The 13,385-nt window shown below is 48.7% G+C and overlaps 1 protein-coding gene across 1 annotated transcript; it reads left to right on the forward strand.

The window, feature by feature from the left end:
* Window positions 1-64: 64 nt before the first annotated feature.
* On the forward strand, window positions 65-13,290 carry CEP41 (centrosomal protein 41). Its single transcript, XM_063397157.1, has 11 exons — window positions 65-166; window positions 474-537; window positions 1,242-1,289; window positions 4,656-4,717; window positions 6,049-6,118; window positions 6,717-6,855; window positions 7,660-7,811; window positions 8,044-8,111; window positions 8,722-8,836; window positions 10,282-10,497; window positions 11,678-13,290. The coding sequence occupies exons 1-11, from the start codon at window positions 134-136 to the stop codon at window positions 11,815-11,817; spliced, it is 1,107 nt and encodes a 368-aa protein (XP_063253227.1). The 5' UTR covers window positions 65-133; the 3' UTR covers window positions 11,818-13,290.
* Window positions 13,291-13,385: the final 95 nt, after the last annotated feature.

Raw genomic sequence — 13,385 nt, forward strand, 5'->3', positions numbered from 1 at the left:
CTGCGCGGCCTCTGATTGGCTGCGGGCGCGGCGGGCGGCCAATCGCGGCGGGCGTAGTTGCGGGGTGGGCGGGAGGCGGGAGCGCGGCCGTGCGTGAGGGGCAGGCGGAGCGGGCGAACGGCGCTGAGGGGCGATGTCGGTTCGGGGCGGATTCGGCGACCCTCAGGTGCCGTGAGGGCCCTTCCCTTCTCAACACCGTCCGGGCGGCGAGGGGAGACACCGGGGAGGGGCGGGGGGGATGGTTCATGCAACCCCCGGAGCCGGGAGAGCTCCGCGTGGAGAGAAAACGGGAGAAATTCTCCGTCTGAGGCTTTTAAATCAGCGGGGTTTAATACCGAGATGGGGATTCAGGAGATTTTCGCTCATTTTTCTGTCTCTTAAACCCCTTGAATCTGCTTCTGCTCATTTTTCTGCCTTTTTATAAATTTTATTTTTTAAATTTTGACTTCTCATCTTTTCGCCTTTTGAAACAGCTTCTAACCCGGCGCATCCCCTCGAATCCCAAGTATCAACATATAAAAACTCGTCTGGATACCGGTAAGTGAAATTGCTGTGGGGTAAAACCACCCTAAATGGGTGTAAGATGACAGAAAAATATAATTAATGTCTTAATTACCTCTGCCCCGAGCTCATTCACCCCAACACCGCAGAATCCTTATTGTGGTTGTGATTTGTCTCACTGTTTGCAGCTTATAAAAATTTCCTATTTGCAATTTCCCTTCAAAGCTGAAATTTAAACAAGCACGAATATATAGATTTATGTATATTTCTGTATATTTTTATGTATTTAGGTGTATTTATCTTTATCACCGTCCACCCCCCTGAAATTTGAGATGAAGTGTTCTATGTGTAAATGACCACGTTTAAAGTCTTTATTGTCTTAAAACTTGTTTATTTTTTTCTCCTCTTCTGTTTTAAAGAAGAATTTGGGGTTAAATAGGTTTAAACTGGGTCAGGACTCTCTTGTGGTGGTTCCCATAGAAATTACTGCTCTTGGAATTTCTGTCCATGGATTTTTCCTGTATCTTGTCAAGGCTGTGAGAGATAATTAAATATTTATTTGGGGCTGCCTTTGTCTTTTGTTTTGGTTTTTTTTTTCTTATTAAAGCAGCTGCATTTTATCCAGTAACACGATCTTGCAGCATCCTCACCAAAATTAAAATATTAAGCCTTAATGAGCCCGAAGAAAACCCCTAATAAATAAGTAATTGTAATAAATTGATTTTTTTTTTTGGTTTCAGGAAATAGTTTGTCAAAATACATGGAAAAATTGGAACAGATCAAAAGAAGTGAGTACCTGGGGAGGAGCAGGGTGGGTGAAAAATGGGTTGGTTCAAAACTCAGAGAGCAGGAGGTGAATTCCAGGAGGTTTTCCTTGCAAATCTCCAGAGATTTAATTTGAAAATCCAAGCAGGAATCCTCCAGATCCTTCTTTGTGCAATTTTCTTATTGGATTTTGTTACTGGAAGTTCTCTGAGCTAAGAAATCCAGGCTGGACTCATCTGGGAAGATTTAGGGATCATTTCTGAGACTTGATTTCATTTTTAGGTCACAACTTGAGCTCTTTTATCTTTATATAATTGAAATTCCCACCAAAATACTCCAAGACAGGAAAAAAACCAAGCTCATTCCTTGTGTTTCCATTGCATTAAACGCTGGTATTTTGCAGACTTTAGGTTGTTCAGGCTGAGGAAGGTCTAAATTATTTTTATTTCCCTGTTTTCCCACCAGAACCAGGCTTTTCAATGATTTTTCTCCCAATAAAACCACTGATTTCTGACTTTATTCCCAGCTCTTTCTCATGTGAGGAGCCAGGAAAACTCTTCAACCTCAAAGCCACATTTATGGAGGCAGAAAAAAAAAATAAAAACCCCTGAATTGGACTGAAACCTCCATTAATGAGGATTAATTAAGATTTGAAACGTTCAGGTTTAGTTCTCAGCCCCACGTGGGAATTCATTTGTGCAAAACGAGCCTTTGTTGGGTTGGTTTTTTTCTCAAACACTGCAGGTCTTTGGGGTGCAAAATGAAAAGAGACACGACCCTGAGCTTTCCAAAGGCTCTGCTGACTGAGATTTCAGTGCTGGACACTGCTTTGCTTTTATTTGTGTTGAAAATCTTGGATTTCGTGGCCCAATCTCCCCGCGGATCTGTTCCCTGCGCTTCTTTCATTCCCTCCTTTTTATTTTCCTCCTTTTTTCTGGAGGCAGGGAGGAACTGTGTCATTCTGTGTGTGCTGAATGGCCACGTTGTGCTGCCTGGGTTTCTCAGGGATAGGTGACACCCTTGGGACACAGCCTGATGTCCCCAGCACAGGCCCCTCTCTGTCCCTTATGTAACGCCGGGGATTTAAATCCACGGCAAAAATTAAAGAGAGCTGCACCCACCGTGATCCCTCCTGCGCAGGATTGACTCCAGGACACACAGCAGCTCTCCTCCTCCTCTCTGCCATCCTTTCCCCTCCTCTCCAAAGCCCTCAGGAGCCCAGCCTGGGAAAACAGAGTCATTCCCATCCTGGGAAAACTCCAGGAGTTTTCAGAGTCATTCCGAGAAAAGCATGTCAGGAAATTCCGACGGATCCGCCAGGACCGCACCGGGTACGTGGGGCTGGAGCTGCCAGCAGCACTTCTGAGCCCTCTGCTTGGGGTTAAATTGGTTTAAACTGGGTCAGGGCTCTGCTGTGGTGGTTCCCATAGAAATTACTGCTCCTGGAATTTCTGTCCTGTATCTTGTCAAGGGCGTGAGAGATAATTCAATATTTGGAGCTGCCTTTGTCTTTTGTTTTGGATTTTTTCTTATTAAAGAAAAAATCCAAAACATTTTATGGTGTTTGGGGTGGCAAAGGCAAGGTCTAGGGCAAGGAGGCTTTTCTTTGGGATAAAAAGTCCTTTTTATCCTTTGGGATAAAAAGTTTGAGGTGGGAAGGAGCCATCCAGGAGCTGCAGGGTTTGACAGCACTTCTGCTTCACTGTTTTTATCCATCCAGCACTCCCTGCTTTTATTTCTCCTTCTAAATGGAGTTCCTTTCCCACGAAAGAAAGGCTCTTTTTGGCCTTGGCTGGGCAATTTAATCCTTGAGCAGATGAAAAAGGAGATAATTGTTGCTGGGTTGTTGGGGGGTTTTTTGAGTTAAAGGAGGATTTAACCACCTCACCTTGAGGCTTGAAACCAGATGGTTTTGCAGGAAACCAGGAGGGTCATTTCCCAGTTAATTGACTTCCTGAAATCCAGTTTCTGCACCCTCCATCCTCCAGTCCAGTTTCTGCACCTCCTGTGCTTCTGCCCCGTGGTTTGGATGTGCAGTGGGTATTTTGGAGGAGCTCCTTTTTTTCCCTAGGAGGAGCAAAGAGGTGTTTGTTTTGCAGCCTGATAGAAGTGAGTTAGGGTAGGAATTCAGGAATTTGGGAACTCTCGATGTGTTGGAAGCAGATCTCAGCTTCCAGCCTTCCCCTGGCTCTCTAAACACAACTCAGCTCCAGAATTCCACCAGCAAATCCCAAAAATGGGATGGGAATTTATTTTTTTTGTGTTGTGGCTGCAGGAATGTGCCCAGGAGCCCTTCCCCCTCGTCCCTCACCTCCCCTAAGCCAATTCAGCAGATGGTTTTGGAGGATTTGGACTCCCTGAACTGAGTGGATTTGCCACAGATCCTGCTCTCCATTGTTATCCCTGGGAGCAGCTGGGGAGGCACCAGCTCCCTCCCAGCCCTGCCTTTCCCAGAGGACAAAGCTCCCATTGCTCCCCAGGTTATTCCATGTCAAGATGTTCCTCCTGATACCCACCCTGGCTCCTCTCTCCTCCTCCTCCCTCCTTTTGTCTCACTCCAGGAGGTTTTTCCCTTCCTCTGCATCTCCAGGATCCCGATGGGATCAGCCTTGGGAATCTCTGCTCTGGATCTTGGCCAAGAGCCCTGCTCAGTTTTCTTCCTCCCTGAGCTGTGTCTTCAGGATTAAGATTCAATTAGTCCAGTTTCTTGTGTTAATTACCCATTAAGACTCAATTAGTCCAGTTTCTTGTGTCGGTTATCCGTTCCTTGAGAGCTCCGTGTCAGCAGATGGAAGAAATCAGAATTTAATTGTCACATCAAGCATAAAATCTTGGGTTTTTTTTAATTGTTAAGGTGAAATTTGCGTGGTTAGCTTGGGACTTGCAAAGACACCATGCCCTGTGCTCTGATTCTGCTGTAATTTACAAATTAAATTTTTAATTGATTTTAATTTTTACAAATTAAAAATTCAGGTAAATTAATCTTTTGGTTTGAGGAGCTTTGTGACTCCAATGGGCTCCAAAGAACAACAGGGAAAGGAGAAATTCCTCAACTTCTTCCTTCCCCAGCACCGTGAAAAACAAAAATTCATATTTGAGTGTAAAAGCAACAAAATCTGCCTCTTCCACTTCATCATAACTGAACAAGATCTCTCTTTGTAACTGGTATTAATTAAAATTTCTCTTTATGACTGTGTTAATTCAACCCTCTCTTTGTAACTGGCATTTCACAAACTCTCCAGGTTTGCTGCTCTCATCCTTCAGCACAAAACTGCCCTGAATTCCTGAACAATCCCAGAGAAAAGCTGGGATTAAGCCATGACCTGGTGCCTAAAAAAACTGGGAATGAGCTGAGAATTCACCTTGTCCTCTTTGTTTTGTTTTTGAAGATTACAGGTATAGAAAGGATGAGCTGTTTAAAAGGCTGAAGGTGACAACTTTTGCACAGTTGGTACGTACAGATCCCTTTCTGGCCTCCAAAACCTTTTAGGAGCAGCATTTTTCCTTGGAATAAAAATTCCTCTGTAATTATTTCACTTTAGTTGTAATTATTCTGTCTTGGCTTCTTCCTGCCTTTAATAAAAGCAAATCATTAATTCCCACAGCGACCAAGTGCCTTTAATTACAAATCAAAGCTTGTGGTGGCTCCATCTTTGAAATTAATTCCTTATTTTATTTGTCCATTAACTTAAAAGGATCTTCAAGCATCTTGCAAAAGAAAAATGCTGTGTAAAACAGCACCTAAACCTGAATTTTGTGTCTGAAACCCTCCCTGACCCCAGGTTTAACTGCAGAAGGTGGGCACAGAAGAAAGCTTTCTGTGCATTATTTTATTTAAAAGCAGTGAATCATAATATTTAAAAAAATGAAAAATTGATCAGGAAATAAAGAGCTGAGGGGTGCTGGTTCAAAAAAACTGCTTCAAACTAGAAAAAAAAATCCAAATTGTCTTCTGAGGAAAGAAGGAAAGGGAAGGTTAAACTTGGAGGTATTGAAGAGTTCTGCAGACTTGGGATTTTTTTTTTCCCTGATTTGTTTCCCTTTCCCTGATCCCTGCTGTGTTTCCCTGCCGTGGCTGTGGGGATCAGGATTTTTTTTCCCCTGATTTATTTTCCTTTTGCTGATCCCTGCTGTGTTTCCCTGCTGTGGATGTGGGGATCAGGATTTTTTTCTCCCCTGATTTATTTTCCTTTTGCTGATCCCTGCTGTGTTTCCCTGCGTGGATGTGAGGATCAGGATATTTTTTTTTCCTGGATTGTTTCCCTTTCCCTGATCCCTGCTGTGTTTCCCTGCCGTGGATGTGAGGATCAGGATATTTTTTTTTCCTGGATTGTTTCCCTTTCCCTGATCCCTGCTGTGTTTCCCTGCCGTGGATGTGGGGATCAGGATTTTTTTCCCCTGATTTATTTCCCTTTCCCTGATCCCTGCTGTGTTTCCCTGCCGTGGATGTGGGGATCAGGATATTTTTTTTCCTGGATTGTTTCCTTTTTGCTGATCCCTGCTGTGTTTCCCTGCCGTGGCTGTGGGGATCAGGATATTTTTTTTTCCTGATTTGTTTCCCTTTCCCTGATCCCTGCTGTGTTTCCCTGCCGTGGCTGTGGGGATCAGGATATTTTTTTTCCCTGATTTATTTCCCTTTCCCTGATCCCCGCTGTGTTTCCCTGCCGTGGATGTGGGGATCAGGATATTTTTTCCTGATTTGTTTCCTTTTTGCTGATCCCTGCTGTGTTTCCCTGCCCTGGATGGATCAGTGTCTCTGATTTGTGGTTTTGGGCCCTGCAGGTTCTCCAGGTGGCCTCTCTGTCCAATGACACCTTAGAAGTGACAAACGAGGAGCTGCACAAGCTGCAAGGTGGGAAAAGGGGAGAAAACCTCCAGAAATGGGATAGAGGAGCAGGAAAAGGTGGGAAAAGGCAACACTGATGGCAGGGACAAAGGGGAAGGGCTGGGGGACTTAAAATCAGGAGGGAAAATAAAACTTCACCTGTGACCTGCAGCAATTCCAGGCTGGGAAGAGAAACACTCCTGAAAAAAGAAGGGTTTGCAGGAAAAGGCATCACTGATGGCAGGGACAAAGGGGAAGAGCTGAGGGGGCACTGCCAGGGGCTTAATCAGGAGGGAAAATAAAATTTCACCTGTGACCTGCAGCAATTCCAGGCTGGGAATAGAAACACTCCTGAAAAAAGGAGGGTTTGCAACTAGGAGAGGCCTCGTGCTGGCAGATCCACATCAAAAATTCCATTTTATTGACTTCTTCAGATGAGATCTCAAGCCCCCCCCAAAAAAATCTGTTGGCTCTTTATTATTTGAAATAGGGGGCTCTGGGTAAATTCTCCTGGCTAAGAGGATGAAGGTAAAGCTGCCACACTCCTCTCTCCAGGAATAGAAGCTGCCCTCAGAGCCCTGCTTGTTTACCTCGTGCAGCTCCCCGTGCCCTCCTCTCTCCGCAGATGCCGACGGCGCGGGCGACGACGGCGCGGGGACAAACGGCAAGGGCAGCCCTGAGGGGAGCCCTGAGGGGAGCCCGGGCTCGCTGCTGCTCCTGGACACCTCAGGGGCTGGGGAGTCCCATCGCTCCACCCTGCAGAGGTGCCTGCCTGCAACTGCATTTTCCTCCTGGTTTAGCAGACGGGATTTGAGCCCGTCTGAAACTGGGGTTTAATTGCTGTTGAGTGGTTTTTGTCCTGTGGTTTTTGTAGGTGAGAGGGAAGGGGTTGGCAGGATTGGGGTTTAATTGCTGTTGAGTGGTTTTTGTCCTGTGGTTTTTGTAGGTGAGAGGGAAGGGGTTGGCAGGATTGGGGTTTAATTGCTGTTGAGTGGTTTTTTATCCTGTGGTTTTTGTAGGTGAGAGGGAAGGGGTTGGCAGGATTGGGGTTTAATTGCTGTTGAGTGGTTTTTATCTTGTGGTTTTTGTAGGTGAGAGGGAAGGGGTTGGCAGGATTGGGGTTTGGGTGGAGGCAGCAGCCCCGCACTGCTGTCACCTGGTGATGGCCTGACAAGGAAATGTGTCTGGGGGGTTCCATGCAGGCCCCCACATTCCGGAATTTTGGGGATAACACAGAGCTCTGGTCAGCTCAGTTGTGTGCATTCCTGTTGGTGGTGGTTTTGTATGGATATGGGGGGGACAGGACGCAGGGAATGGCTTCAAAGTGACACAGGGATATTGGGAGGGAATTCCTGGTTGGAATTCCAGGGGAGGGCTGGAACAGAATTCCCAGAGAAGCTGTGGCTGCCCCTGGGAGTGTCCAAGGCCAGGCAGGACAGGAGCACCCCGGGACAGTGGGATGTGTCCCTGCCCACGGATGGGGTGGACTGAGATCCTCAAGGTCCCTTCCCACCCCAAACCATCCTGGGACTGAGCACAATTCCAAACCCACCCTGTTCCCTTTGCAGTGTGATCAGTGGGGTTGGAGAGCTGGACATGGAGAAGGATTCTCCCAAGGAGGAGGATCCCCAGGCCAAGGAGAGGCCTTACCCCGACTGCCCCTTCCTGCTGCTGGACGTGCGGGACCGCGACGCGTACGAGCAGTGCCACATCGTGGGGGGTGAGCAGCCACAGCCCCTCGGGCACACGTGTCAGCTCTGGGCCACCTTCCAGCTGCTCTCTGTGCCCCTCTGGGACATCCCTGCCTGCTCCCAGTGCTCATCCAGCACATCCCTCCTCCCTGGGAAGGGATCAGGGGGCTGGGGGTAATCCTGTGCTCAGGCTGTTGTATCCCAGGGTGTTGGTGTTCAGCCTCTGGATGATTTTTCCCTCTTTTTTTCCCCCTTCTGCAGCTTATTCCTACCCCATTGCAACGTTGTCTAGAACCATGAATCCGTACACAAACGATATTCTGGAATATGTATCCTTTACATGGGAACTTGGGGGCTCCCAAAATCCATCAGAGCAAAATTAGGCAAAATTAAGCAAAATTAGGGCTCTCAATAAAGGTGGGACAAGAGTTGCCTGGTGCAGCTCCACTGCCTCCCTCAGATGCTGGATTCCACTTCCTCAGGGCTCCAGTGGGAGCTGCCTGGATTTGGCATTTCCTGAGGTTTTGGATGCTGGAAGGCAAAGCCACACTTGGCACTGCTGGACATGCTCCAGGGACGCTTCCATCAAATCCTTTGGCTTCCTGTCAGCACCTTGATGGGATTGGGGACAGACAGAGGATTATTTAGTGGGATTAGGCTGATCATTGCCAGGTTGTTGATCCTGAGGGGAGGTTGTAAACAAAGGGGCTGTTGCCATTTCCAGTCTTTGAGCAATGCTAGATCCAGTGGGGATTAAACTGTGTCTGGCACGCCTCAGCCACTGAGAATTCCCCGAGGAAAACCTTCCTGCTGCATGCTCGCAGGCAAAGTACGGAGTCCTTCCCTCTCCAATCCCAATTTATTGATCTCCTTTTCTCCCTAAAATGTTCCAATGTCCTCTGAAGTTCAGCAGTGCTTCCTTAACAATTCCCATGGCAGAAAAACGCCCATGGCAAAATCATCATCGTGTACGACAACGACGAGCGCTTGGCGAGCCAGGCGGCCACCACCATGTGTGAGAGGGGCTTCGAGAACCTCTTCATGTTATCCGGGGGTACGTGGGGCTGGGAGAGCTCCCCGAGACCTCCTGGGGAAAGAGAGGGGAGCAACTTGTGGGAACTGGAGGTGGGAAAGGTCTGGGAATCGTGGGATGGTTTGGGTTGGTAGGAAACTGGAGGAGCATCCAGTTCCAGCCCTTCTGCTGTCCCAGGCTGCTCCAAGCCCTGTCCAACCTTTCCTTGGGCATTGCAGGGCTCCAGGGATTCTCTGGCAATTCCATTCCAGGCAGGAATTCCTGCCCAAGATCCCATCCAGCCCTGCCCTCTGGCAGTGGGAGCCATTCCCTGTGTGCTGTCCCTCTGTCCCTTGTCCCCAGTCCCTCTGCAGCTCTTGTGGAGCCCCTTCAGGCCCTGGAATGTTCTGGAAGCTCTCCCTGGATCCCTCCCTTCTCCAGGGGAACATTCCCAGCTCTCCCAGCCCGGCTCCAGAGCCTGAGATTGGATCCAGCTCCTCTCCAAGAAGGATGGAGGGGCCTCACTTGGAATCTCAGGAAACCATGAAGGGTCTCCCTTCCCTTTCCCTCTCTTTTCTATCCCCATTTTCCACAAAAATCCCTCTGATTCCCTCTGGATTCTCTCCAGCAGCTCCGTGTCCTGCTGCTGTTGTCCCTGGAGCTGGACTCCCTGTGGGATCTCACCCCAGCAGGGCAGAGGGGCAGAATTCCCCCTCTCCCACTGCCCACATTTCTCCATCCAAACTCTCTGGACCCCCCCAGCTCCCCCAACCCCTCCTGGCCCATCCAGCTGGGTGCTGTTGTTGTGATTTAGATTTAGGGGGGTCCCTGGGGAGGGTTCCCCGGGAGCCCCCTGGGTCTCAGGGTCGTGGGTGTTCACATGGAGACTCCAGAGGGCTGCTGAGGTGCTGATGGGATGAGGATTTATTTGGAGTTTGATCCCAGGAAGGCAGCGTGGTCACTGAGGGAGAGGGGGAAGGAAGGGGAGAGGAGCCAGAACTTCCAGAGGCCTCCAGGGCAAAATGAGTGAGCCCTCTCCATTTGCACCCTAAACAGAGAGATTCAAAATGGGCACGGATAGATTCTCAGGCCAATGGGGTTACAGACAAACAATATTGCAGGGGAGGTTACAGACTTGGGATAAACCCTACACTTCCCAGGGCTGAGCCAGAGCAAACCATTTCCATAAAATGCAATTTCACAAATTCACCCTTTTTTCATTAAAATGTGAGAAGAGAAATATGACATATGACAATTAACAATTTAAAAACGAAACAGTAATTACACAGTTTTGCAGCATAAGAACAAATACAATCGCAGTAAGGATTATGTTATACTGTGAACAGTTTACCTGACTTGATGTAATCGCAATGAACGGGTTATGTGGGTTTATACTGCAAGATTTAAACAAACTAACAAGCTTTATTTAGCCTTTTCAGCGCATACCATTTCAATAAAATGCAATCCCACGCTCTGTGTCCCTGCAGGCCTCAAGGTGCTCGCCCAGAAGATCCCCGAGGGGCTGATCACGGGCACGCTGCCGGCGTCCTGCCAGCTGGCAGCACCCACGGGAGCCTCCCGCAGGAGAGCAGCGCCCAGGGCGGCGCCCACGCGGGCAGAGAACAAGTGGAGGTTCTCTGCAGACGACCTGCAGAAGCTGAGGCATTACCTGGCCGAGGAGCACCTTCCTTCAGACACTGCCAGTAAGGCTCCAGAACGTGCTGTGACCTCGTGATCGTGACATAATCGGGTGGGAAGGGACCTTAAACCCCATAGGGCAGGGACACCTTCCCCTATCCCAGATTGCTCCAAGCCCGTCCAAGCTGGCTGGACACATCCAGTTGTGGACAACTGTGGAATTGTGTTTTATTGAGATGGTTTGCTCAGGCTCAGCCCTGGGAAGTGCATGGTTTATCTCAAGTCTGTAACCTCCCTGCAGTATGGTGTATCTCTAATTCCATTGGCCTGAGAATCTCTCTGTGCCCATTTTGAAACTCCCTGATTGTTGCCCTGGTTTTTCTGAGATTTTTTAAAGCCTTCTACTTGCTTATAAGATGGAGTCAGTTCTTTAGCTACTGTTGCGATATTAAAGGTCAGTTTTTCACTTTCTCACGCTTTGGAACATAAACAACCTTTCTTGTTTTTGTTCACTGTCCTTTGCTTACATATTTCCAGCCTGAAAACAATGTTGGTTGATAGCTGGTCTGGCCAGTGGGGTGAAGGGGTAGCAACCCCAGGAGCCAATGTGCTACCAGACCCACAAAATTATAAAAGGAAAGAAATAAACAGGCTGGGCCCTTTTTTCGGTGGGGAGCAGCTTTTCAGTGCAGACCTCTGCCTCTGTGTCATTGATTATTGCGTTCCGAGCAACACCTCATAAAGATGCAAACGGAGAGGGCTCGCTCATTTTGCCCTGGAGGCTCTGCTCCTCTCCCCTTCCCTGTCCCCTTCCCTGTCCCCTTCCCCCTCCCCTTCCCCCTCCCCTTCCCCCTCCCCTTCCCCCCTCCCCTTCCCCCTCCCCTTCCCCCTCCCCTTCCCCCTCCCCTTCCCCCCTCCCCTTCCCCCTCCCCTTCCCCCTCCCCTTCCCCCTCCCCTTCCCCCTCCCCTTCCCCCTCCCCTTCCCCCTCCCCTTCCCCCTCCCCCTTCCCCCTCCCCTTCCCCCTCCCCTTCCCCCTCCCCTTCCCCCTCCCCTTCCCTCTCCCCTTCCCTCTCCCCTTCCTTCCCCCTCTCCCTCAGTGACCACGCTGCCTTCCCGGGGTCAAACTCCAAATAAATCCTCACCTCACCAACCAGGTTCCTCCCAGGGAACTTTTCCCCAGGGTCCCCTAAAATCTAAACTACAACAAACAACCCATTTCTGATTCGGGGTTGTTTTTCCCACAGGCCGCCTTACCCGAGGTGTTTTGAGCCACGATTCCAAGCTCTCATCCGTGAGGAGCAACCCCAGCCCCGCCAGCACCGTGAGATCCCTGAGCAGCAGCTCCCACAGCAGGACCAGCGTCCAGAAAAGGCCGTGGAAATAAAGGAGTGTCCAGGTTTTGGGAACGCTGAGCAGTGCAGCCCGTTTGTGGTTTTTAGGAATCCTCAGGGAAGAGCGGCCGCGGTGAGAGTTGGCAGCTCGGGTAAGGCTGGAGTGATGTTTCTTAGGAGCAGGAATGGCATCACTTGAGGTGCAGGGCAGGGCAGAGGTGATAAAACTGGTTTTGTTTTACTGGTAGTAAAGGCTGGGATCAGTAGAAACTGTTCCACAAAGTTTTTAGTCCAGCTGAAGGAATTTGTGTCTGTAATCTTCCCGGGCTGTGCCTGGAGCTGTGAGGGTAAACAGGCCACAGATAATCTGTGAGCACAAACTTTGGTGTTTTTAGCAGAGATAAAAACGTTCAGCAACTTGCCAAAAGTGAGAGAAGATCCTGGACAGGGTTTTTTGGGTTTCTTTTAAAATAAATTATGCTAATGAACAGAAGTATTAGTAGTAAAGGTGGTTTTTATTGCCCAGTTGGTGCTGTGACAGTCGTGGTTGCTCGTGGACGCTTTGTGAATAGTTGTGTCTTTTTCAAGGTGAGCTGGAGGACAATAACTGGAATTGTTTTTCCCAGTGACTCCTTTGCCAGAGGTTTTCTAGGAGTTTCTTTAAGGTTTAGGGTGGCTGAAGGGAAATTTGCTGCTGCTGCCTCACCAGGGTCCCTAAAACCCAGCAGGGACCTGGAATCTGGAACTGAACAGGGTGAAGGTTTCCTGGAGAATGAGTAGCACAGTTTTCCTCATTGGTGCTTCTGGATAACCTGGGAATCCTCTGGTTTTCCTGAGCTGCCTGTGGGACACTTAGGAGGTGATTTTGGATGGATTCTGCTCCAGTTTTTCCACCTGGCATTGCTGAGCTTGGTCCCGTTTTGGTTGTGCTCATGTGGTGTTTGTGTGTATTTTTGGATTCAGTGTTTTTTCCCCCTTTTTGAAGCAGACAATCTTCAACACGTCCCAAAACTCTTTGGTGATTTTGGGATGATTCCAGTGAAAGGACAAAAAAGTAGGAGAAATGGCACATAATTTCCACTTTGGCAGCTTAGGACTCAACACCCCTGAGCACATTTATCATTTATTGTGTCTCTGAGTGTGAAATTAGACAATGCTGATTGCAGCACTGGCAGGTTCAGTCTGATAAGGTCCTGCTGCTGTGGGAGTAGATTTTTCCAGCTCTGTGAGCTCTTGGAAGTGTCCCTGCATTGGTTAAAATCCTGATTTTGCTGTCCAGCTGTGGGAGACCCAGAATCCCTGGCTGCTCCGTGCTGTGTGAAAACCTCCTGGTGGAACAGTTGGACAAACCTGGCCTGAGTTGTTTGAGATCCTCCAAATCCAAGGAATCAAAGCAAGGACTGGATGTACTTTCCCACCACCTCGATGGATTTGTGTGGATTTGGACTCTTGGTGTTGTTTGGAGCAGAATCAAACTCTGCAGAGGCTTAAGAGAGTTTTAATTTAATAAAATGTAAATTACAGCATCTGCTTGGGTGATTTATTTGCAGCTTGGAGAGCTGTGGAGAGCCTGGAAAAGCTGGGAGTGGGCAGGGGCTCAGCTCCCCATTCCCTTGGGATT

The sequence above is a fragment of the Prinia subflava genome, chromosome 4, assembly GCF_021018805.1.
Source record: "Prinia subflava isolate CZ2003 ecotype Zambia chromosome 4, Cam_Psub_1.2, whole genome shotgun sequence".
Classification (NCBI taxonomy): Eukaryota; Metazoa; Chordata; class Aves; order Passeriformes; family Cisticolidae; genus Prinia; species Prinia subflava.

What these genes read in the sequence shown, in the direction of transcription:
- CEP41 (XM_063397157.1), top strand. Translation starts at nt 134, where the DNA reads ATGTCGGTTCGGGGCGGATTCGGCGACCCTCAG. An exon ending in GCGGATTCGGCGACCCTCAG is followed by an intron (nt 167 to 473) that starts GTGCCGTGAGGG and finishes CTTTTGAAACAG; the next exon opens with CTTCTAACCCGGCGCATCCC. An exon ending in AAAAACTCGTCTGGATACCG is followed by an intron (nt 538 to 1,241) that starts GTAAGTGAAATT and finishes TTTTGGTTTCAG; the next exon opens with GAAATAGTTTGTCAAAATAC.